Source organism: Rhinatrema bivittatum, chromosome 1 (genome assembly GCF_901001135.1).
Source record: "Rhinatrema bivittatum chromosome 1, aRhiBiv1.1, whole genome shotgun sequence".
Lineage (NCBI taxonomy): Eukaryota > Metazoa > Chordata > Amphibia > Gymnophiona > Rhinatrematidae > Rhinatrema > Rhinatrema bivittatum.
Genome location: NC_042615.1, coordinates 649246480 through 649272547, shown reverse-complemented (window position 1 = coordinate 649272547; position 26068 = coordinate 649246480). Strand labels below are relative to the sequence as shown.

The following is a 26068-nucleotide window of genomic DNA, read 5'->3' as shown; positions in this document are numbered from 1 at the left end:
AAGGAGAAGAGATCTCCAGAGGGGCAGAAAGAAAAAGACAATTGGGGGGGGAGGGGGGAGGAGAAAGTGGGAGAGAGACTTTGTGGGCGGGGAGTGAGTGGAGAGGGAGAAGCAGACCTGGGGAAAGAGGAACATAAAATATATAATCCTGTTTGATCCTGAGATTTATAAATTTGGCCCCAAAATGTTACTGGCAATGGGGGATATTCTCCCACTTACAACTTTTCTGAAATGAACCTTGTTAGGAGTAATATTTCAGTTATCTGTGGCCAAATGTGGTGATACAAGAAACACTTCGTATTTGTCAGAAGGCAAAGATATGTAAATGTTGTGTACGTCTGTGCTATATATGGTTGGTCAAGGAAATATATTGTTTTGGGTCAGGGAACATCTGGTAAATAATTATTCCCTGTATTTTGTGGGGACCCTGTACTCTTTACTTTTCATTCAAAAGTAAAGAGTACAGGGTCTCTTTACTTTTTGTCTGGGAACTGTAAAATGAGTTTTCTGTTTTAAATAACTTCCATTAGCATCCTAGGGACAGCATGAAATACTTTCCGACTCCAAAAAGTGTTTGTATGAATGCAACTTTCTGGATCATCACCTGCTAGTAAAGTCGCAAAGCATAACGCTCTCTCCCTCCTGGTTCTGATAGCCATCCATTTTGTTTCCCGTGTACTCCATTGATGTGCCCATAGGGTGCCTTTCTCCCGGAGAAACATATTGTTCTCTTGGAAATATTTAATGGTTTGCAGATTTCTTAGCATAGTGTCTCTAATGGATTACTTCTCTTCTTCATTAACTTTGTGGCAAAACCCTCTAAACTTGTCAGGCGTCAGTCTTAAATTCTGATTTATATAACAAGCTTGACAGTGTCCCTTTCTGCTTTCTGTACCATTTCACTGCTTCAGATGCACAGAAATAAGTTTGATTTGATTTGCGTAATTGGCTTAACCTTCACTACCATCTGCTTATTTATAAGGCTATACCAGACAGTGCATTGGATGAGCTAATGGGCTCTCTTGAAGGACCAGAAGAAAATGAGCCAGAATGCCCCGAGTTCACTGGCCCAGAAGTCACGGTAAATATTCTGTCTTGAATGTCGAACTCTGATCTTCGGTTATAGTTTGTGGGTGTCTTTGTAGGTTGGAATATCTTTTAAAGGACCAATTAAACAGTTCTGCTTAAGCTTTCCAGGCTAGTGGTGTTCATTCTGTAGGTGCCATCTGAAGAGTGGGACCTGTGTGATGTTGAAAGCTCATGCACTATAAATCTCTATCATTGGTTTTATAAAAGGTATCTCAGCCTAGGAAGACTCTTGTTTTTTTCAGGATCGGTGGAGCTAATGGGAATACCTATAGCATAACGACACTATATAAAATAAACAAATTTTATATAATGAGTCGACTTGTGCTATTTGCATTTCTGATAAGTGTAATTTAGTTGGGTGCATCTATACCACATAACTGTTAAGCAATGTAGGTTTCAAACCAAGTTACCAGGGTGTGATGACTTGGGCGTCATCATTCCCAACAGAGCTGTCGCTAGGGTAGCTGGGGCCTTGCAGGGTGCAGCATCAAGAAGTTAAAATAACTTTAGTGCGGTGGTCTGAACTGAAATTACGCAAACGTATCCCCATTTCCTCGTGTTTTGTGTATATTATCCTTGTACTTGAGGATCTTGGTGAAGGGGGTCATTGTAGGCATATGTAGTAAGTAATTTAAACATTTCTATGGTTTTTCCTATATTGATATCTGATTAATGATTATGTTGTAAGTTTTGCAATGAATAATTTAAAAAACTGATCAATTTTATATGAAAGTTGAATGTTTGTTATCAAAACTTGTTATAAAAAATTGTTAAAATTTCAATAAGAATGAATGTGCTTCTCAAAATAAGAATATAAAACTTGCCATACTGGGTTAAACCAAAGGGTCCATCAAGATCCTAATCCTGTTTCCAATAGTGGCCAATTCATGTCACAAGTACCTGGCAGGATCCTAAGGTGTTCATAGATTTCATGCTGCTTATCCCAAGAATAAGCAGTGGATTTCTGCATCTCTAACTTAATGGTTTATGGACTTTTCCTCCAAGAACTTGTCCAAAGCTTCACTAATAGCTTTCATCACGTCTTCTGGCAATGAATTATAGAGCTTACTCAAATATTAAGTAAAAAAAAAAAAAAGTTTTCTCTTATTTGTTTTAAATGTATTGCCTAGTAAGTTTGTGTGTCCACTAGTCTTTGTAATCTTTGAAAGAGTAAACAACCAATTAATATTTAATCATTCCACTCATTTTATAGATCTCTTATCATATCTATCCTCTGCTGTCTTTTCTTCAAGCTGAAGAGTCCTAACCTCTTCAGCCTTTCCTCATAGGGGACTTGTTCCATCCCCTTTATTATTTTGGTCACCCTTCTCTGTACGTTTTCTAATTCTGCTATATCTTTTTTTTGATGTGACCAGAACTGCACACAATACTCATGATGAGGTCACACTTTGGAGCAATACAGAGGCATTATGATATTCTCTGTTTTATTCTCCATTCTTTTCCTAATAATTCCTAGCATTCTGTTTGCTTTCTTGGCTGCTGCTGATGTCTAGACCTTTTTCCTGAATGGAGACTCCTAATGTGGAATCTTGCATTGAGAAACTGAATTTGGGTTACTCTTCCCTGAGTGCATCACTTTACACTTGTCCACATTAAATTTCATTTGCCATTTGCATACCCAGTCTCCCAGTTTCGTAAGATCCTCTTGCAATTTCTCTCAAGTCTCATTTTTTAATAATTTTGTATCATTGGCAAATTTGATCACTTCACTTGTTCCCATTTCTAGGTCATTTATAAATATATTAAGAAGCAGTGGTCTAAGAACAGATCCCTGAGGTACTCCACTATTCACGTTTCTCCATTGAGAAAATTTACCATTTAGCCCTGCTCTCTGTTTTATATCTTTTAACCAGATCCCAGTCCACAATAGGACACTACCCCCATATCATGACTTCTTAATTTCCTAAAATGTTTGTCATGAGGGACTTTGTCAAATGCCTTCTGGAAACCCAAATATACTATATCAAGTGGTTCACTTTTATCCACGTGTTTGTTTATGCCCTCAAAAAAACTAGCAGATTGGTGAGACAAGACTTCCTTTGGATAAATCCATGTAGGCTTTGCCTGATTAAACTATGCCTATATATATGTTCACAGTTTTGTTCTTTATGATAGTTTCTCCATTTTGCCTGGCACAGACATCAGACTCACTGGTCTGACTTTTCTGGATCCCTTTTGAAAAATTAGTGTTAGATTGGCAACCCTCCAGTCTTCAAGTACCATAGGCGATTTTAATGATAGTTTACAAATTACTAATAGGTCTTCAATTTCATTTTTCAGTTCTTTCAGTACTCTGGGATGTATACCATCTAACCAGGTGATTTGCTACTTTTTAGTTTGTCAATTTGCCCTATTACATATTCCAAGTACACTGAGATTTGTTTCCGCTGTGCTGAATCAACACTGCTGAATATCTTACATCTTCTTCAGTGAAGACCGAAACAAATAATTAATTTAGTCTCTCTGCTATGGCTTTGTCATCCCTAAGTGCCCCTTTTACTCCTTGATCATCTAATGGTCTTTCTACTTCAAATGTACCTGCAAAAGGTTTTATAGTGAGTTTTTTGCTTCCATGGCAAGTTTCTTTTCAAATTCTCTCTTTGCCTTCTTTAGCAATACTTTGTATCTAACTTGCCAGTGCTTATGCTGTTTCCTGTTTTATTCTTTCAGATCTCTTTCCTTTTCTTGAAAGATGTTCTTTTGGCTATTATAGCCTCTCTCACCTCACCTTTTAACTATGTCTGTAGTTGTTTAACCTTCCTTCCACCTTTTCTAATGTGTGAAATAGATCTGGTCTGGGCTTTCAAGATAGTATTTTTAAACAATGTCCATGCCTGATGTAAACTCTTAACATTTGCAGCTGTTCCTTTCAGTTTTTTCCTAACCATTTTCCTAACCAACTTGTGTTGAATTACAGGAGGCGACAAATACAGCTACGTATGTAGAAGAACTTGGTAAAAGAGAGAGCTCGATTCCCCCAGAGTACAGAAAGCTGCTGGAGGTAAGTGCAGTGAGTGAAGGGTTTCTACCGGATATGGGTTTATGTTTCAGAAATATATCTTGTACCCAGCCAAATCTTTTGCTTCTTACAGAACAAGGATGGCAAGGCTGCACCTCCTCCCAAACCAGAAGACACCCCAAAGGTGAGACCATGTAGTTTACCAGAGTGCAGGCTCCTAAGATGCATTTAGTAATCTTGCCTGTAGCTCAGAATCCCGCTGTTGAACCCTAGCACCAGCTGTCAAATATGGGAAGGAAGCAGACTTACGAAGTAAGCTGTGCTAGGACAAACTTAGGGGATTAATCTGCCAGGCTTCGATATTATGAAGCACAAATAACAGAGGTGGCAGTGTCCATAGGTATTAATGTTGAGGAATACACTGCTGTATAGAAATTTAAAAAAAAATGTTTTCCTAGCGTGTAGCCAGATGAACTCAGGACAATGTGTTCTCACAGGACGAGCAGGATGGTAGTCCTCACATGGGTGACATCACAGGATGGAGCCCAATCACAAAACCCTTTTCTCAAAGTTTTTAGAAATTTGACTGGCACCTACTGGGCATGCCCAGGATGGCACTAACCCTGCAACCAGCAGGGGTCCCACTTCAGTCTTCTTTTTTCCGCGCAGCAGTAGCCACGCGGGTTAAGGAGCTCTTAGAGATTCCTGACAGGAATTTTCCTCACGGAATTACTACAAACTTTCATAACCCACAGGGGTCCCCCTCTCAAATTTTGCTTCCACGGTACTTCGGTAAGTCTTTTACCCGATTCCGGTCGATTCCCATCGAGTTTGGCCCTTGCGGCCTACTGGCTGTCGACCACACTGCGGCTCAATTTTTTTCAAAGGCCATGGTGTCGGGGTTCCGTCGGTGCCCCGACTGCGCTCGCACCATGTCCATAACAGACCCCCATAAAGTCTGTGTAATGTGCTTCAGCTGTGAGCATGATGTCCTGCCTTGCACCAAATGTGCCTTAATGACACCAAAAGGTTGCAAAGCCAGAATGGAGAAAATGGAACTTCTCTTCCGTTCTCAAACTCTGACGCCGTCTATTGCTTTGACGTCATCCGAACTGGCACCATCCACATTGCGCCAGCAACTGGCACCGGCCGGTGACTGTCCAGCATAGACGACTTCTCTGCCATCGACTACCTCTACTCCCCCTCAGGACCGAGGGGATCATAGAGAGAAACATCGGCATCGAAACTGAAAGCCTCTGACCATCGATGAAGGAAAATCATCGATCTCGCCATCATCCAAGCTGCAATCGAAGTACCCTGTCCAGAAAAGGCATTGACCCTTTCTGGGACCGGGTCACCGAGGCAACCCTCACCCGGATGGGTATTGGGAGCCACGACTCTGCCTTTAACGGTGGTCCCTCCGGCTATGCCTCTGCCTCCTTCTCCCCTTCCGGAGCCGGGGCTGATTGCTCCACGTCTCCATGAAGAATTGGACCGGAATGTTCAGGAAGCCATCGATAAGGCAATGCACAGATTCCAAGTTCCCCCGACACCAAAACCGGTGCCGATTTTGGAACCGACCACGATCCCATTCTGGCAGCATTGGCACCGCTGCTCTTGAAGATGGAAGGTAATATAGCCGCTTTTCGACCAATGGATCCGGGGTCACCGATGGCACTGGTGCCTTCTCCACTTGCTCTATCATCGGGAGGAGAAACACCGTTCTGTCTTCCTCCATCGGGAGTCCTGCCGATGCCTCAACCATTGATGCCGATGCGGCCATCGGTGCCACCGATGCCCTCGATGCCTGCACCGCTGCCCTCGATGCCTTCATCGGTGCCTCCAGTACTTCCCTCGATGCCTTCAGAGCCTATACTGGGACCCTCAGGAATACCTTCGTCCTGTCCCTCTCAGGTTCCTAGAAGGCAGGTGCTGATCCCTATGACACCTGGACTGACGATTCATCCCCAGACACCGATGATTTACCGACACCACCTTCTCCAACTGAAAGCAGGAAGCGTTCTCCTCCAGAGGACTTGTCCTTCATAAATTTTGAGAAGGAAATGTCTGAGTTGGTTCCCTTCCAATTACAGACTGAGCAAGATGAGACAGCAGATGATGGAGCTGTTAAAATTTCTGGATGCTCCCAAGGAAATCACCTCCATCCCTATCCATCAGGTTCTTTTGGATCTTCTAAAAAAGAATTGGGAACACCCTGGTTCCGTAGCTCCAGTCAACTGAAAAGCAGATACCACTTACTTGGTCCAGTCAGCTCCAGGGTTCCAAAAACCTCAGCTGGATCACCTATCTGTGGTGGTAGAATCTGCCCAAAAGAGGGCACGATGCTCAAAACCCCACTCTTCCTTCCCCCCAGGTAAGGAGCAGAAATTCCCGGATGCCATTGGCCGGCGTGTCTTCCAGGGATCAATGCTTATCTCTCGGATCACCTCTTACCAGCTGTATATGACCCAGTATAATAGGGTCTTATTCAAGCAGATACAGGACTTTGCAGAGTCCCTGCCTCAGCAATTCCAGGAACAGCTACAAACCCTGGTTCACAAGGGTTTTGAAGCGGGGAAACATGAAATAAGGTCCTCTTATAACATCTTTGACACCGCTTCCAGGGTATCTGCAGCTGCTATTTCTGCAAGAAGATGGACCTGGCTTAAGTCTTCAGACTTGTGCCCTGGAGTACAAGACAGATTGTCCGATCTGCCTTGCATAGGAGACATTCTGTTTGGTGAACACATCCAGCGGACGGTGGCGGAACTCAAGGAGCATCATGAGACCCTTCGCAAACTCTCTCTGATGCCTTCTGAGTATTCCACTAAACAACCATTTAGGAAGGACACCAAAAAGTCATTCTTCCATCCAAAGAAGTTCTATCCACCACAGTCTAGAGGTCGTTCTATGAGGCCTTTCCAAAAGGGCCAGTCTCGTCAACCTCGTAAACAAAAGCCGCAAGCAGCTTCTCAGCCGGGCCCTGCTTCCGGTTTTTGACTCCTGCATAGAGAGCAGCAACCAGCTTCCACTACCACAGGTACTAGTAGGAGGTCGATTGTGCCATTTCAACAACATATGGCATACAATCACCTCGGACCAGTGGGTCCTTGCCATAATCTCTCAAGGTTATCACCTGAACATTCTCTCCATCCCACCAGATTCCCCACCTCGGCTGACATGGGGAACATCAGACTATTCACTACCCATGGATCAGGAAGTCTCCCTACTCTTTCAATCCAGAGCAATTGAACCAGTGCCCTACTCCCAACAGGGCCTAGGATTCTATTTCCGGTACTTTCTAATCCACCAAAAGTCAGGCGGCGTTTGTCCAGTTCTGGACCTGCATGCCCTCAAGTACCTCCAACGAGAAAAGTTCAAGATTGTAACCTTGGGTTCCCTCCTTTCTCTTCTGCAGAGAGGAGACTGGCTCTGCTCTCTAGACCTCCAGGACGCATACACACACATTGCGATTCCATCTCATCGCAGATTTCTGAGATTTCTGGTAGGCCCCAAGCACCATCAGTACCGAGTGCTCCCGTTCGGCCTAGCATCTGCACCACGAGTTTTCACCAAGTGTCTTGTAGTAGTAGCAGCCTTCCTCAGGAATCAAGGTGTTCATGTCTACCCCTATCTTGAAGATTGGTTGATCAGGGCTCCCACTCACAAGCTGCTCTGTCGTTCCTACATCTTACCTTACACACTCTGATTTCACTAGGATTTCTCGTCAACTACGCGAAATCCTGCTTAGTCCCATTTCAAACTTTGTCCTTCATAGAGGCGGACACTTTTCAAGCAAAGGCATTTCTGCCTCGATAGTGAGCCCTCACTCGCATTTCTCTCGCACACCAGCTACAGTCTCAACACCGCTCGACCGCACGCCACTTCCTTATCCTGCTGGGACACATGGCATCCTCGGTACGGGTTACCCCAATGGCCCGCTTGGCCATGAGAGTCATGCAGTGGACTCTAAGGTCACAATGGACTCAATCCATTCAACCACTATCGACCATTGTCCACATCACCGACCCACTTCATCAGTCTCTAGTTTGGTGGAAAAATCAGATCAATCTCCTCCAAGGCCTACCCTTCCAGGCTCCAGATCCTCAAATAACTCTTACCACCGATGCTTCCAACCTCGGCTGGGGGAGCACATGTCGCCAATTTGCAAACCCAAGGAACTTGGTCTCCAGAGGAAGCCAAACACCAATACAACTTCCTGGAGCTTCGAGCAATCAGATATGCTCTCAGGGTGTTTCGAGATTGCCTGTCCAACCAAATCATCCTGATACAGATGGACAACCTGGTGGCCATGTGGTACATCAACAAACAGGGAGGGACGGACTTCTACCTACTGTGTGTTCTACCTACAGGAAGCGGCACAGATATGGGCGGATGCCCTTTCCCACTCGATGTACCTCAGGGCCACCTACTTGCCGGGAGTGGAAAATGTGCTGGCGGACAAGCTGAGTCACGCCTTTCAACCACACGAGTGGTCCCTTGACCCCACAGTAGTAAAGTCCATATTCCAGCATTGGGGTTACCCTCACATAGACCTCTTTGTGTCACCTCAAAACCACAAAGTAGAGAACGTTTGCTCTCTCACTCGCAGCCAACACTCACAGCCCAGAGATGCGTTCTCCCTCTCATGGGCAACCGGTCTCCTATATGCATTCCCTCCACTTCCACGACTCTCATTAAGTTACATCAGGACAAGGGAACCATGATCCTGATAGCCCCTCACTGGCCACGCCAAGTGTGGTTTACGATCCTTTGGGACCTCTCCATTCACAGGCACATTCCCTTAAGAACATAAGAAAATGCCATACTGGGTCAGACCAAGGGTCCATCAAGCCCAGCATTCTGTTTCCAACAGTGGCCAATCCAGGCCATAAGAACCTGGCAAGTACCCCAAAACTAAGTCTATTCCATGTTACCATTGCTAATGGCAGTGGCTATTCTCTAAGTGAACTTAATAGCAGGTAATGGACTTCTCCTCCAAGAACTTATCCAATCCTTTTTTAAACACAGCTATACTAATTGCACTAACCACATCCTCTGGCAACAAATTCCAGAGTTTAATTGTGCGTTGAGTAAAAAAGAACTTTCTCCGATTAGTTTTAAATGTGCCCCATGCTAACTTCATGGAGTGCCCCCTAGTCTTTCTACTATCCGAAAGAGTAAATAACCGATTCACATCTACCCGTTCTAGACCTCTCATGATTTTAAACATCTCTATCATATCCCCCCTCAGTCGTCTCTTCTCCAAGCTGAAAAGTCCTAACCTCTTTAGTCTTTCCTCATAGGGGAGCTGTTCCATTCCCCTTATCATTTTGGTAGCCTTTCTCTGTACCTTCTCCATTGCAATTATATCTTTTTTGAGATGTGGCGACCAGAATTGTACACAGTATTCAAGGTGTGGTCTCACTATGGAGCGATACAGAGGCATTATGACATTTTCCGTTTTATTCACCATTCCCTTTCTAATAATTCCCAACATTCTGTTTGCTTTTTTGACTGCCGCAGCACACTGAACAGACGATTTCAATGTGTTATCCACTATTACACCTAGATCTCTTTCTTGGGTTGTAGCACCTAATATGGAACCCAACATTGTGTAATTATAGCATGGGTTATTTTTCCCTATATGCATCACCTTGCACTTATCCACATTAAATTTCATCTGCCATTTGGATGCCCAATTTTCCAGTCTCACAAGGTCTTCCTGCAATTTATCACAATCTGCTTGTGATTTAACCACTCTGAACAATTTTGTGTCATCTGCAAATTTGATTATCTCACTCGTCGTATTTCTTTCCAGATCATTTATAAATATATTGAAAAGTAAGGGTCCCAATACAGATCCCTGAGGCACTCCACTGTCCACTCCCTTCCACTGAGAAAATTGTCCATTTAATCCTACTCTCTGTTTCCTGTCTCTTAGCCAGTTTGCAATCCACGAAAGGACATCGCCACCTATCCCATGACTTTTTACTTTTCCTAGAAGCCTCTCATGAGGAACTTTGTCAAACGCCTTCTGAAAATCCAAGTATACTATATCTACCGGTTCACCTTTATCCACATGTTTATTAACTCCTTCAAAAAAGTGAAGCAGATTTGTGAGGCAAGACTTGCCCTGGGTAAAGCCATGCTGGCTTTGTTCCATTAAACCATGTCTTTCTATATGTTCTGTGATTTTGATGTTTAGAACACTTTCCACTATTTTTCCTGGCACTGAAGTCAGGCTAACTGGTCTGTAGTTTCCCGGATCGCCCCTGGAGCCCTTTTTAAATATTGGGGTTACATTTGCTATCCTCCAGTCTTTAAGTACAATGGATGATTTTAATGATAGGTTACAAATTTTTACTAATAGGTCTGAAATTTCATTTTTTAGTTCCTTCAGAACTCTGGGGTGTATACCATCCGGTCCAGGTGATTTACTACTCTTCAGTTTGTCAATCAGGCCTACCATATCTTCTAGGTTCACCATGATTTGATTGTCCATCTGAAACATTGCCCATGAAAACCTTCTCCATTACGGGTACCTCCCCAAATTCCTCTTTAGTAAACACAGAAGCAAAGAAAACATTTAATCTTTCTGCGATGGCCTTATCTTTTCTAAGTGCCCCTTTAAACCCCTCGATCATCTAACAGTCCAACTGACTCCGTCACAGGCTTTCTGCTTCGGATATATTTAAAAAGGTTTTTACTGTGAGTTTTTGCCTCTACAGCCAACTTCTTTTCAAATTCTCTCTTAGCCTGTCTTATCAATGTCTTACATTTAACTTGCCAATGTTTATGCTTTATCGTATTTTCTTCTGTTGGATCCTTCTTCCAATTTTTGAATGAAGATCTTTTGGCTAAAATAGCTTCTTTCACCTCCCCTTTTAACCATGCCAGTAATCGTTTTGCCTTCTTTCCACCTTTCTTAATGTGTGGAATACATCTGGACTGTGCTTCTAGAATGGTATTTTTTTAACAATGACCACGCCTCTTGAACATTTTTTACTTTTGTAGCTGCTCCTTTCAGTTTTTTTCTAACAATTTTTCTCTTTTTATCAAAGTTTCTCTTTTGAAAGTTTAGCACGAGAGCTGTGGATTTGCACACTGTTCCTCTTTCAGTCATTAAATCAAATTTGATCATATTATGATCACTATTGCCAAGCGGCCCCACCACCGTTACCTCTCTCACCAAGTCCTGTGCTCCACTGAGAATTAGATCTAAAATTGCTCCCCCTCTCGTCGGTTCCTGAACCAATTGCTCCATAAAGCTATCATTTATTCCATCCAGGAACGTTATCTCTCTAGCGTGTCCCGATAATACATTTACCCAGTCAATATTCGGGTAATTGAAGCCTCCCATTATTTCTGCACTACCAATTTGGTTAGCTTCCCTAATTTCTCTTAGCATTTCACTGTCCGTCTCACCATCTTGACCAGGTGGACGGTAGTATACCCCTATCACTATAGTCTTCCCCGACACACAAGGGATTTCTATCCATAAAGATTCAATTTTGTATTTAGTCTCATGCAGGATGTTTATCCTGTTGGACTCTGTGCCATCCCAGACATAAAGCGCCACACCTCCTCCCGAGTGCTCCTCTCTGTCATTGCAATATAATTTGTACCCCGGTATAGCACTGTCCCATTGGTTATCCTCTTTCCACCATGTCTCTGAGATGCCAATTAAGTCTATGTCATCATTCACTGCTATACATTCTAATTCTCCCATCTTACTTCTTAGACTTGGGAAAGGACCCGCTTCTGATAACTCAGAACAACGGGGGCCTACGCCACCCCAATCTTCAGGCCTTGTCCCTGACTGCCTGGATGTTGAAAGGTTAATTCTTCAGCCACTCAACCTTTTGGAGCCAGTTTCCCATGTCCTGATTGCTTCACAGAAGCCTTCCACAAGAAAATATAATCTTTACAAATGGAACAGGTTTAAATCATGGTGTTCTTCTCAGTCCCTTGATCCTCTTACTTGTTCCACCACGAAATTTCTAGACTATCTCTGGCACTTGTCAGAATCAGGTCTAAAAACTTCCTCCATCAGAGAATGCATGTCAGTGCAGTGGCCACCTTCCATAAAGGTGTCTGATGATCCTATTTCAGTACAACCCCTGGTAACACGTTTTCTGAAGGGCTTGCTCCACCTCAAGCCTCTACTTTGCCCTCTGGCCCCTTCTTGGAACCTCAATCTGGTTTTGGGTAGGCTCATGAAACCACATTTGAGCCTCTCCAATCCTGTGATCTTCACTATCTCACATGGAAAGTGATTTTTCTTTTGGCAATCACATCTGCCCGCAGAGTTAGAGTTACAGGCCCTAGTTACCTATCCACCTCACACAAAACTTCTGCACAACCAGCTAGTGCTCCGTACTCACCCTTAAGTTTTTACCTAAGGTAGTATTGGAGTTTCCTATCAATCAATCCATTATGCTACCCACCTTCTTTCCCATGCCCTATTCTAATCCGGGAGAACAGGCTCTGCATACCTACCATACGGTAAATGTGCTTTAGCATTCTATCTAGACCATACAGCTGCCCACAGGAAAAGCATTCAATTGTTTGTTTCTTTCCATTCCATCAAACTGGGGCAGCCTGTAGGTAAGCAGAGTCTCTCCTCCTGGTTAGCGGACTGCATATCCTTTTGCTATCAGCAAGCAGGCATTCCACTTCAAGACCGTGTTAAAGCACACTCTGTCAGGGCCATGACAACTTCAGTAGCGCACCTACACTCTGTGCCACTTCCTGATATTTGTAGGGCTGCTACCTGGAGTTGTCTCCAAACCTTTACAGCCCACTATTGTTTAGACAAGGCTGGAAGACAAGATTCCATCTTCGGCCAATCTGGCTTGTGCAACCTTTTTGCAACTTGATGTACCAACTCCCTTCTGCCTGCCCACTAGGGTTCAGGATGCCCTCTACCAAATTCCACCCCAGTTGTTGTGCCTATTGCTTGTCTTTGGGTACATTTGGTGCATACTCAGACATCCTCAGCTCGGTACTCACCCATATGTGAGGACTACCATCCTGCTTGTCCTGTGAGAAAGCAAATGTTGTTTACCTGTAACAGGTGTTCTCACAGGACAGCAGGATGTTAGTTCTCACAAAACCCGCCCGTTTGTTACGTTTTATTATTTTATTTTTTGGCACTTACTATATTTTATTTATTTATTTATTTATTTAATTTTATATACCGGCAACCGTTTGCACATCGTGCCGGTTTACAAGTAACTTACAACAAAAGATATATAGGCGTAGCCTTTACAGAGAACGGTGTATAACATAAACGCAGTAACAGAATAAATAACTAAATAACTAATAAATAACTAAATAACTAAAGGGAGGGATGAAGGGGGACCCCTGCTGGTTGCAGGGTCAGTGCGATCCTGGGCATGCCCAGTAGGTGCCAGTCAAAGTTCTAGAAACTTAGACAAAAGTGTTCTGTGATTGGGCTCCATCCTGTGATGTCACCCATATGTGAGGACTAACATCCTGCTGTCCTGTGAGAACACCTGTTACAGGTAAGCAACATTTGCTTTATGTGCTCCCCTGCTAGCACATGGAGATGGAGTCAGGTTTCAAAGCTAACATCATCCTATATATATCCCTGCAGTGACCTCTGCCATTCAGTATCTCTCCGTCTCCTAGCAGATGTGGATTGTGCTTTCCCTATCGGGAGCACAGTACTCTTTAGAAAATGAAATTTTACATTTAAATTTTACCTTTAAATTGAAGAAGGATCAAGCCCCGCTCTCCTGTGGTGATATCTAATGGTTCCTTCCCCAGTTGAGAATTCCTGAGGCGATTTCCAAGATCCCTCAGAGGTGTGCTTTGGTCTGGTAGCCGGTTCCCGGCATGGACTTTGTTGCTGAAGCAGCTGAAAGGCAGCTGGTGCAGAAACAGAGTGCGGTGGTGATGGCCTATGCCCTCTCCTCCCATAGCCGGAGTCTGTTTCTGTACTCAGCCGGTAAGCGCTGAGCCCAGATTAGTAAAAGAACTCCTCCTTTGATTCAGAGACATGGAAGGACTCTGGTAAGTCTTTCCTTCTGTCTCTTGCTCGGTGTGCCTTACTGACGACATTCCCAATCCCATTGGGGCAAGGGAAGGGGGTTCCCGAGCGGGTTGAGCGGCCCTCCGATGGGCTAGCCCACGCTTCAGGCTCATTGAGGCACTCCACGTGGCAGGCTGTGGTGGCACCATCTTCTGTGTGGTTTTGTGCAGTGTCATTTTCCTCCATTGACAGTCGGTATGCGTGGTGTGGCCTGCCCTACTGCGCGCATAAGTGCACACATAGGTACCCGCTCACCTGTGCGCATAACCACGTGCATAAATATGCTTGTAAGTACTTACATACATTTGCGCACAACCGGACGTTTATACTTATGCACATTGGGGCGGCTTTGTGCGTGCTCGAGTTCAAGCGCTAGCTAGCTGAATGCACAAGCTGCACTGAGCTATGGCTCTGACAGCAAAGAAGCACAAGCGACACTTTCTTTGTGCTGCCTGCATATTAGGGCTACACAGTCTGACCTTGAATCCTTCCTGTATCAGCACTGTGAGGAGGCCCAGAGAAGGCTGGATTCTCAGAACTTCTCCAAGCCCGGCCCCTCCCAGTCAGAGAACGGGTCAGCCATGACCTTATCCAGTAGTACCCTGCAGAAGAGGACAGTTCAGAAGTGCCTACCCCAGTTCTTCCTGGCCTAGGCATGGATCTGGCGACCTTCTCTTGGGTGCAATTCTTTCAGGGCCGTCAAGCCTTTGTTCAGGCACAGTCAGCTGCTGCCCTTGCCCAGACTGATGAACAGCTGGGAAGGCCTTGTCCTCCCAGCCCTATTAGCATACCTCAAGACATACCTCGCTTCACCAAGGGTATCCCTGACAGGGACCCAGGCACCACGGATGACAAATGGGATGCAGGCTTATTGGAGGACGGGGAAATCACTCCAGGCTTGGAACCATACCGGACCATGTTATGGTTTTTCCACAGAGATGAATTGCCGGTACTGGTTTCCCAGACCCTGAAGACTCTGGGATTTCCCGACATGGGCCCTGTGTCTGAGCCAAAGAAGAACCTCATCCTGGTGTCTCTACAGAAAACCTCTTGCTATTTCCCAATGCTGGAAGTCATCCAGGAGTTAATTAACCTGGAATGGGATGCCCCGGAAGCCAGCTTTTAAAGGAGACCAGGCAATAGAGGCCCTGTACCCTCTGGAACCAGAGGTCAAAGAACACCTGTGTCTCCCGAAAGCGGACGCCCCGGTTTCCACTGTTTCGAAGTGAACAACTATCCCAGTAGAGGGAGGAGTGATCTTGAAGGACGCACACAATAGGCGGCTGGAGTTTATCCTTAAACAAGCCTTTGACGCAACAGCAATAATGCTGCAGATCGCTTCCTGTTGTGCTCTGGTGGCTCGCTCATGTCCGCTTCTCTCTCAAGAGGAAGATAGCTCAGGTGCGCATTCCAGAGAGGCGATGGAGCCCGCCGCAGCATTCCTAGTGGATGCAAGCTCTGATCTAGTGCGTACCTTGGCCAGAGGGATAATCTCGGTGGTAGCAGCCAGAAGGCAACTATGGCTGCGAAACTGGTCAGCGGATGTGACCTCTAAGGTAAACCTCACAAAGATACCCTTTAAGGGATCCCTGCTTTTCGGAAACGAGTTGGAAAAGTTGGCCAGCAAATGGGTGAATCTCCAGTGCTGCGGCTACTGGAAGATAAGAAAAAGAGGTTGCAGCAGCCCTTGCCTATGAGGAGTCAGACCAGAGGCTCCCAGCATTTTTGGTCATACAGAAACTCGCCATTTCAGACATCTTCGGAAAGGTCTGTCCTTTCGGAGTCGTCAACCAAAAAGAGGAACTGGTTTGGGCTCAGGTTCAACCCGAACTCCCCAATGAAGTTTGGCTGACCCATCCATGGGACAAGGAGATAGGGGGCCGATTATCCCTCTTCTATCAGCAGTGGGTCAAAATCACATCGGACAAATGGGTACTGGACATTATACGAGAAGGATAAGCCTGGAATTTCGCAGCATCCCTTGGGACATGTTCATCATGTCTCCTTGCCACTCCCAGCACAAAAAACTGGCAGTGGAATCTACATTGATCAGACTCCTCAGTTTGAGGGCTATAACTCCGGTACCTACACCCCAGGAAAATATGGGGCATTATTCCATCTATGTCATCGAACCCAAGAAGGAGGGTTCTTTTTGCCCCATTCTGGACCTCAAGAGTGTCAATCGTCATCTGCGGATAATTCACTTCAGCATGAAAACTCTTTGCTCAGTCATAATGGCTGTACAACCGGTAGAGTTCTTAACCTCCCTGGACCTCTCGGAGGCCTACCTTCGTATTCCAATCTGCAGGACCACCAGCGTTTCCTTCGCTTTATGGCACTGGGCCACCATTACCAGTTCTGATTGCCCTTCGGCCTGGCAACCGCCCCCAGAACATTCTCCAAAATTATGATGGTGGTGGTGGCGGCTTTAAGGAAAGAAGGAATTCTGATGCACTCTTACCTAGATGACTGGCTGATTTGGGCTAATTCATTGGAAGAAATTCTCCAGATGACCAGCAAGGTCACATCCCTGCTTCAGGAACTTAGCTGGTTTGTAAACATGGACAAGCGCAGCCTCAAGCCCTCCCAGACCTTAGAGTACCTGGGAGTCTGGTTCGACACCAAGCAGTACAGAGTCTTCCCCCCCCCCCCCCCCCCCCCCCAAGGATAAGGAAGCTGATGGGCCAAGTGCGCCGGTTGACTAACACAATGAGCCCCAGGGTGTGGAACTATCTCCAGGTCCTTGGCCTGATAGCATCAACCCTAGAGAGTAGTGCCATGGGCAAGGGCAAACAAGCGACCACTCCAATGATCCCTGCTGTCACGTTGTAATCCACTGTCGCAAGACTATTCAATTTGCCTCCACCTACTGATGAAAGTATTTTCTCAGCTCCATGTTGGCTACAGGAAGTTCACCTAAGCAAGGATGTAAGCCTGTCCCCACCGAACTGGCTAGTCCTCACGACGGATGCAAGCCTCCAAGGATGGGGAGCTCACTAACAGAAATTGAAAAGCCAGGGGTAATGGACCAAGGAAGAGACATGCTGGAGCAATAAACCACTTGGAAGCCTGAGCTGTCAGATTAGCATGCCTTCAATTTAGTCACAGACTCCAGGGCCAGGCGGTCCATGTGATGTTGGACAACACAACAGCAGTCTACATCAACCACCAGGGAGGAACCAAAAGCCACCAAGTGTCTCTGGAAATAGACCTCCTTAAGGAATGGGCAGAGTTAGATCTACAAGGGATCTCTGCCTCCCACACCATGGGAAAAGACAACATCAGAGCAGACTTTCTCATCAGGGAGATCCTGAATCCAGGAGAATGGGAGTTGTCGACCAGAGCCTTCCAGCTCCTGGTAGATCGCTGGGGCCGCCCATTCATTGACCTACTGGCCAGATCCCACAACGTGAAGGTTCCCTGATTCTTCAGTCGCAGAAGAGATCAGCGCACTCATGGGATAGACGCCCTGATCCAGACCTGGCTAGAGGAGGACTTGCTGTATGTCTTCCCTCCGTGGCCTCTGCTGGGCAAGATCATTTGCAAGATCAAGCACCACAGAGGATTAGTCCTTTTGGTGGCCCTGGATTGGCTTAGATGCCTGTGGTATGCAAACTTTTAGAGGCTTCTGGTGGAGAACCCCCATACCTCCTTCCACACAGGGACATTTTCCAACAAGGTTCGATCCTTCATGAGGACCCAACTCTGTTATGTCTTACGGTCTGGCCCTTGAGAGGGCTCGCCTGATGAAGTGTGGATATTCGGCGGCAGTAACTGCCACCTTGCTCCGTGCGCGAAAGTTCTCGACATCCTCTGTGTTCGTGCGGATCTGGAGAATATTTGAGGCCTGGTTCGAAGAACACAGGCTCTCGCCTCAGTCGATCAAATCCCCATGATTCTTACAGGACGGCCTGAGCAAAGGACTGTCCCTCAACTCCTTGAAGGTCCAGGTGGCGGCGCTCTCCTGTTTCAGAGATGCGGTGAACGGAGCCCACCTGTCAACACCTCTGACCACCCGTAAAGTGGCTGGTCCCCCCTATGGAGCCTGAATCTAGTATTGGACTTCTTATTTATTTATTTTTATTTATTTATAGTTTTTTATATACCGCGGAACGTAATGCACATCACCTCTGTTTACAGTAAACAGTAATTCAGCCAAAAAAGGCTTTACAATGAACATATGTGGAAAAAGCAAAGTGATAAATTAAATAGAAAAACTAGGAGTATACATATCAAATACATATGTGTAACAATATTAACAAAAGTTTGTCTTGAAGGGAGTTATTTGTAAGGAAAAAGGAGGGTAAGGGAAAGGGGGAAGGAAGGAAAGGGGACTAAGGGGGAAAAAGGCCTTCCTTTTGGCCACTGCATGCTCTGTCTCTACGCTTGTTAACGCTGAAGACTGTTCTTGGTGGTGATCTACTCAGCTTGTCACATCTCTAAACTATGGCACTGTTATGTTGGGAGCCATTCTTCCAGTTGACTCCAGGAACGTTGCAGCTTCGCACTGTCCCTTCCTTCTTGCCAAAGATAGTCTGAGTTTTACCTGAACCAGTCCATGGCCTTACTGTCCCTAGATAGACGCAAGGACTCTGAAGACTACCACCTCCTACACCACTTACCATAGCTCGCTGGATCAAGGAAGTGATCACGGGAGCTTATGTAGAGGCAGAGAAGCCTTTATCCCTTCAGGTTAAAGCTCATTCCACTAGGGTCCAGGCAGTATCCTAGGCGGAAGCTAAGCTATGTCTCCTGTCGATATCTGCCGAGCAACGACATGGGCTTCCTTGCACACCTCCAGGTTCTATTGCCTGGATGTCCAAGACCGAAAAGATGCAGCCTTTGTGAGGGCGGTGTTAACTGGTCTAAGGCAGCCTCCCGCCCCTTCAGGAGTAGCTTTTGTAGATCCCATTGATACTGAGTCCATCTGGCTACATGCTAGGAAATGGAGAAATTACTCACCTGATAATTTCGTTTTCCGTAGTGTAGACAGATGGACTCAGCATCCCGTGTACAGGGAATCGCACATGAATCTTGATACCAAAGAGATTGCGGGTAAGCCATCACCCTATCCCTAGATTTGGGATTTAGCACTTATGTTTGGTTGAGTACAGTTATGGTCCCAGTTTTAATCAAGTTTTTAATCAAGTTTTATTTATTTAGATTTATATTCCACTTTTCACACTTTTTTTCAGGCCTTCAAAGTGAATTACATTCAGGTACTGTAAGTATTTCCCTATCCCCAGAGGGCTTACAGTCTAAGTTTGTACCTGAGGCAATGGAGGGTAAAGTGACTTGCCCAAGGTCACAAGGAGTGAAGGCAGGACTCGAACCCTGGTCTCCTGGTTCATAGCACACTGCTTTTTCAATAGTATGTCCACAATGGCTTTTGAAGAGAATATTGAATGGCTGAGGTCACTACAGCTGATATCAGCTTTGAAACCTGACTCCATCTCCATTTGCTAGCAGGGGAGCACATAACCCATTGGTCCTGAGTCCATCTGTCTACACTAAGGAAACAAAAAGATCAGGTAAGTAATTTCTCCAGTGTGTGTAAAACACATAGAGGTCCGTTTTAAACAGAGCACTCATACATGCGCTTACTGTTGCACAAATGAGGATATGCTAGAATTTTTAATCATGCACGAACTTATATGCGTATGTTGCCTCCTGTACAAAAATTAGATCGTAAGCTCTGTGGGTATAGGTAAATACCTATATTACCTGAATGTAATCCGCTTTGATTACCCTTTGAAGTGCTGAAAAGTGAAATATAAAAAATCAAAATAAATAAATACTGCACATAAGTATGCACCTAATTTTAAAAGACTACTTGTGTTCAGCTAGCACATGTATGTCTTCAATAAAACGTCTGCTTTTATTTATTTATTTATTTATTATTTTTATATACCGACATTTGACCTCAATTGAGATATCACACCGGTTTACATTCAGGTACTGTAGGTATTTCTCTATCCCCAGAGGGCTTACAATCTAAGTTTTTTGTACCTGAGGCAATGGAGGGTAAAGTGACTTGCCCAAGGTCATAAGGAGCGACAGCAGGACTTGAACCCTGGTCTCCTGGTTCATAGTCCACTGCTCTAACCACTATGTATGTATATTGGCGAATTTTTAAACATGCACACATAAGGCATATTCTCAGTTTTCCAGTTAGTCCACCAATTTTTCCAGTTAATAGTGAGGTCTTTCAGACCCCTCTGGTTCTTCATTCTGCACACTGCCCAGTTGACATTAACCCCCTTACCCTTTTCTATAAGCCCTAAAACTTGAGATTTACAGACTTGCTCCTTATCAGGAGCAGTAGTAAAGTTATGTGGATAGCTAATGTACACGTGCTGTGGGTTTCATTTTTAAAATGCAAAGTTATTTGCCTAAGTCTTGGTCCTGCCCCAGAATGCCATGCCATGCCCTTTTTCTGTCCCCTTATTCCTCCCGTTCACACAGGTATATACGTGCTTATTTTGCAGCTTTTAAAATCTGCATTGCTTGTGTGCAGCCCACATATCCACGTATATGGGCATTTTTGCGTGAGCAATACTTTTTTTTTTTTTTTACTTATAATTTTATTCATATTTATCACCCATACCACAAGCGATAAAAAAAAAACCAAAAAACAAACAAACCATAAACGTAGAACAATACGCGCGAGCAATACTTTTAAAATCGACCTGATAGGATGGGTTTAGGCAATGCCAAGTTTGGAGGGCTACAAACAGGTCTGGTTTCCAGGATGTCTACAAGGAATATGCATGAGGTAGATTTGCATGCCCTGCTTCCATTATATGCAGACAAGCCGTTAAGCCCGTTAAAACGGGCTACATCCCTCTGTCTCTCACCTCCCCCTCATTCTCTCTCCCCTCACTCTTCACCACCCCCTCCCCCACCCACTGCTCCCACTCAGTCCCTCCCTCCCACTCAGTCTCCCTCCCCTCCCTCCTCCCACTCTCTCCCTCCCACTCAGTCCCACTCCCTCTGTCCTCTGCCCTCAGTCCCACTCCCTCCCTAGTCCCACTCAGTCCCCCCTCTCCCTCCCACCCTCTCCCCCTCAGTCCCACTCCCTCTGTCCTCTGCCCTCAGTCCCACTCCCTCCCTCTCCCCCTCAGTCCCACTCACTCTCACTCAGTCCCTCCCTCCCTCTCACTCAGTCCCACTCCCTCTGTCCTCTGCCCTCAGTCCCACTCCCTCCCTCTCCCCCTCAGTCCCACTCAGTCCCTCTCACTCAGTCCCTCCCTCTCCCCCTCAGTCCCACTCCCTCCCTCCCCCCCTCAGTCCCACTCACTCCCTCTCACTCCGTCCCCCCTCTCCCTCCCTCCTCCCTCCCACTCCCTCCCTCGCTGCTGCCACCGCCCGCTGCCAACCGCCGCCGTCGCTACCGCCGCTGCGAACCGCCGCCGTCGCTACCGCCGCTGCGAACCGCCGCCGCGAACCGCCACTCGACGCCGCCATTGTTTTCCCTGACGCTGCCTGAGGCCGACGTGCTCGCCCGCACATGCGCGGTAGAGCTGGTCTCTACTGCGCATTTGCGGCACGTCGGTCAAGTGTCGTTTATAGGTATTGATATACCTCAAGCATATTCATTGTGGATACCCTGAAACAAAGACCTGTTTGTGGCTCTCCAGGCCCGGAGTTGCTTGCCCCCTGATACAGGCTTCCATAGGCAAACTTTCACACCTTGCTAAAGTTCCCATTACTAATGGTATTTGCTGAGTGCTTGGGCATCAGGCAGAACACAGGGCTCCAAGGTATGCCCCATCCCACCCTGCAGGAACAGCGTCCCTTCTCCGATTTGGAATGTAGGAAAGTGTTGACTTGTACGGAACAGCAGCCGCCTTGTTTTCCCCCTTAACGTTCATATGACCTCTGTATTCCATCAATAAAACTTGCCAGTGGAGGCTTCCTTTGGATGATATGCTCCCCAAAATTAGATGGCTTAGGCTCACAGTATTTGAAAACAAAATATATTCTGACAATCTTCCTGTGAATTCGGTTTCTGACAGAAGAAAGCAAACATAATGGAGGGTCCTTGCTTTTCTAGAAGGATAGATTTGGCAGAACATAGTTTGGAAATGGAATAAAATGGTGTGTATTTTTGTTTGAATTATAGCCTTTCAGTGAAGATGAGCTTGCTGATGAATTTTCAAAGGATTTTACCTCTTACTCAGCCCCTCCAGTACAGACTGTGCCATCTGGCAAACCAAAAGTAAGTTGGCTCCTCTTAGTATCCCTGTTCAGAGCGCCAGACCCATGCAGTTCAGCGGTTAGAGAACAGAGCTGTGCCCCCAGAATCTGTTTCGGTTTCCCTGTCCCCCAGCTCCTGCATGACCTTAACCTCCCCTGTGCTCGGACTGAGATGGCAAATTGCGCTACAGAGGGATGCTGTGAAAGCTTGTATTCTGTTGTGCAGCATTGCATGGAGGGGACAATATCAATACAGAAGTACAATTTTGATTGTCGTTCCAGATTTTATTGCCTTAAAGAAAACTCAGGTGGTATTGCAGTGACGGGAAAATCTTTTTTAGTTAAGGGTAGCAATAGGTGCAATTTAAAAAAAGAGTTCACACAAAACCTGTTATCACATGGTGAACCTTGGAAGAAAGAAGGTAAGATAGACCAGGACAGAGTTGTGTTGTGCTCTGAAGGAGCACATGTTGCATTAGAGCACACAGAGATGGTTTCAGAGTAGCCATCTTTTACGTTACATCAAACCATCAAAGCTAAATGATCAGAAGTTTTGGTGCTGGAACTGGACAGTCCTGCTTTTCCATGTATGATGGTCAGCCAAAAAGCATGAGTAGCCAGTTACAAGCCAACATGGAAGAAAGATCTTTTCTAATGTGTGCAAGTCAAACAGCTTATCCACTCTTCAGAAAAAAAAGAGGGCATAAGCTCAAAAGCACTGCCATGGTCTTGGCCTTGTTACTGATTGCTGAAGAATAGACATGAGCTATAAAACAGTAGAATTTTATTCTGTGGCCTTTCAGATTGCACATGTGGCTGCTGTAACATCTCGCCACTTGTGTCAGGTTATGGCTACTAACTGGAGGCAGATAATGAGTCTTTACCTGGCTTATTGGATGGCCTGTGCATAAATATTGTATGGAACACGGCTAATGTGCCTCCCTTTCCATTCGACATCTTGTTTCAGGATTCTGTAGATTCCAAAGCAGCTCCTCCTGAAGAAGTAGTTTCCCAGTCTGCAGCCTCTGCAGTCCAGTCTGCAGTTGCTCCTACGCCGTGCACTACTACAGTAAGTAAGCTCTTTAAACAGCCGTGTCTTTGATTAGAGGTACCAACTCCTGCAGTGATAGTTTTTTGGGGGAAAAAAATGTGCTAGAGAAGATACTGAAATGGCTTTAGAGTCGGATCAAGGCGGTGGATATGACTCTGCATTAACTCCATGACTGCGGCTGACAGGAAGCAGCAGAAATGCTTCTGCCCAGGTTGCACATTGCCACACTAGAATGAGCATAAAATTAATTAAATAATTTGAAATTCCCACTTTATGTAGCATCCGAAAACAACTCATAAGAAGGAAATAAGAGCTGAAAATATGTTGGTACTTTTCATCTCAGAGGAAGGCTGCCAGGTTTATACCTGTATCCATTAGAAACATGTACAGAACTGTATGCTTTGCTGTTGTAGCTGCCGCCTAATTATTTTGTCCAATAATTCACAGAAAGCACCAGCAGATCCACTAGACACTTTGGCTGGAACTCTGGGGAAGAGGGAGCCTGATCCGCAGGATGCTAAACCAGCTGTAGATAAAGTCAAGGTAATACGATGTGCATCTTTCGTATGCATCACACACAGGTTTTAGACCCAAAGCAGTGCATGCTTTTGGAAACTGGAACCACAGTTAGATTACTGGAGGCCACGTGTTGTAGCTATAGCAATTGATGCAAAACTTACTTCCATACTGAAAGAGAAATTGGGTAAATTATAGTGATATCTGGGCACCATACAGGGAAAGATGTAGATCACATAAGTAAAGCAAATTTAAAAAGCCATAGTAGTCACTTATGTGGTACATTTTCAATTTCCCATTCCATCCCACTTTTTATATTTCTTTCTCTCCTATTACCTAATACCTACCTTGTCTTTCATAAAAGAACTGTTATACTTGTTGATTCAGAAATATGCACATCCTTATGTTTACTAGTTCTCATCTGGATCTATTCCGCATCTTCACTTCTGAAATATATACTGGTTCTGTTGTTTATCCCAGATTTGTTAGAGTTAAAAATTAAAGCTTAGTAAATTGAGCCCAGTAATGGATTTAGGAGTAGGTCTATGGCATACCCCCACAGTTTTCTATGGTAGATTTTGTGACAAGTTTGAAAATTCTGACATACATTGGCAAACCTTTCCATCTTTTATATTACGTTATAAACCTTGAACGTGTCTTTTTAACTTATTTTCATTTTATTGGGTGAGGAAAAGGACTCAGGCATCAATACAGGGAGGAGATCTCAGGGATGGGAAAGGAGAAGGGAGGATGGGGAGGATGAGCAGGAATGGGGTGAGAAGACAGTAAATCACTCAGCCAGCCTGCTGTCCCCTAGATTTTTGCCGCCTAGGCACAGGCCTAGTGTGCCTATTGATAAACTCAGGCCTGATTGAGCTTATTACCTTATAAAATACTTGGACAGAGCGACACTGTACCAGATGTTGTGACATCTGCAGTCCTGTAAAGTGAATGGCTGAACGCCACCTTGGTGTTTATCTCCATGTTGTTGGAGATGGATTTTTGTAGCCCTGCTACCATTGCATGCACGGTGAGTGAGAGAACCAATTTCAGATGGCAGTTCTCAGTCTTGCATATTTCAGGCTGAGAAGGTGGTACTGTATATTAAAGATGAAAGAAAGAAGCTACTATTGGGTTTTTTTGACAAGATTTATGGAATGAAATTCCATAGGTAGGCAGCCCTTACAGAGTTCCATCTGTGCTGCACACCTGCAGCACATCTGTCGCATGTATCCAGTACACATGCATTTCTTCAACAGGACACACACAGAAATGTAAGCTTGCTGTATGCGAGTAGCATTCTTCATAATTTATTATTCATAGAGTACCTTGCTACTCAAATGAGATCCAAGGTTGAGTATATGATAAATCTTATGAAGCATCCTAAAAATAGTTTAATAACAAAATACAAATCATAACCAAATCATAAAAACAAAGATCATAAAAATATGAACCAAATAAAATCAACATCATAACCACTAAGTAGACATACATCAATAATATATAAAATAGATATTGGTGGAAAAGGCAACAATCTAACATGCACAAACTATCAGCAAAAGGATAAGGAAGCTAAAAACAGCTAAAATCCAGCCGAGGGACTTCCTAAACATCAGGGGATCTCTCAAATAACCGAATGCATGCAGACTTTAAAAAGGGTGGGAATTCAACAATCCTGGGGTAAGCTTGTATTTCTGGAAGCAAAAGAGAAGGATGAAATGGTAGCAGGATTCCCTACTACAGTGCTTTCATTTTGCTTCTGGGATGATCATTTTAGGATATTTTGGATAAATCTGTAAAGTATCCAAAGGCTGAATGATTTTTTTCCTTATTAGAATAGCTTATCTTGGTATCTAGGGCTATAGAAAGGTGACATTTTTGTCTTTGAACAGGAGAAGACTGATAAAGATAAAAGGGAAAAGCTAGGTGAAGATGAGGAGACAATCCCGCATGACTACAGATTAAAAGAAGTAAAGGTGAGCTGCTTTTCTTGTAATGGTTTTCCCTTCTCTTTATAATCGGTTTCTGTAGCTGGCACTGTTGATGGATCTGCCAGGAAAGCAGGAAGAGAGATTTTCTTTGAATGAGTTAGTTGTGCTGGAATTGATGCATTAGATGGTGCTATAGGTGCCAAGTGTCATACTCTCTGACGTGCTTTCTGCCAATGAGAAGA

General features: G+C 44.9%; 1 protein-coding gene across 4 annotated transcripts in view; it reads left to right on the top strand.

Annotated features, from left to right (window-relative positions):
• CAST (calpastatin) overlaps positions 1–26068 on the top strand; it is a 303324-nt gene that overhangs the window by 239483 nt on the left and 37773 nt on the right. For all 4 annotated transcript variants that reach the window (XM_029572924.1, XM_029572935.1, XM_029572943.1 and 1 more), the window contains 7 exons: positions 983–1081; positions 4028–4111; positions 4203–4253; positions 22255–22350; positions 23296–23397; positions 23827–23922; positions 25788–25871. In XM_029572924.1, the coding sequence (XP_029428784.1) occupies positions 983–1081; positions 4028–4111; positions 4203–4253; positions 22255–22350; positions 23296–23397; positions 23827–23922; positions 25788–25871 (612 nt within the window). The remainder of the gene's footprint in view (positions 1–982; positions 1082–4027; positions 4112–4202; positions 4254–22254; positions 22351–23295; positions 23398–23826; positions 23923–25787; positions 25872–26068) is intronic.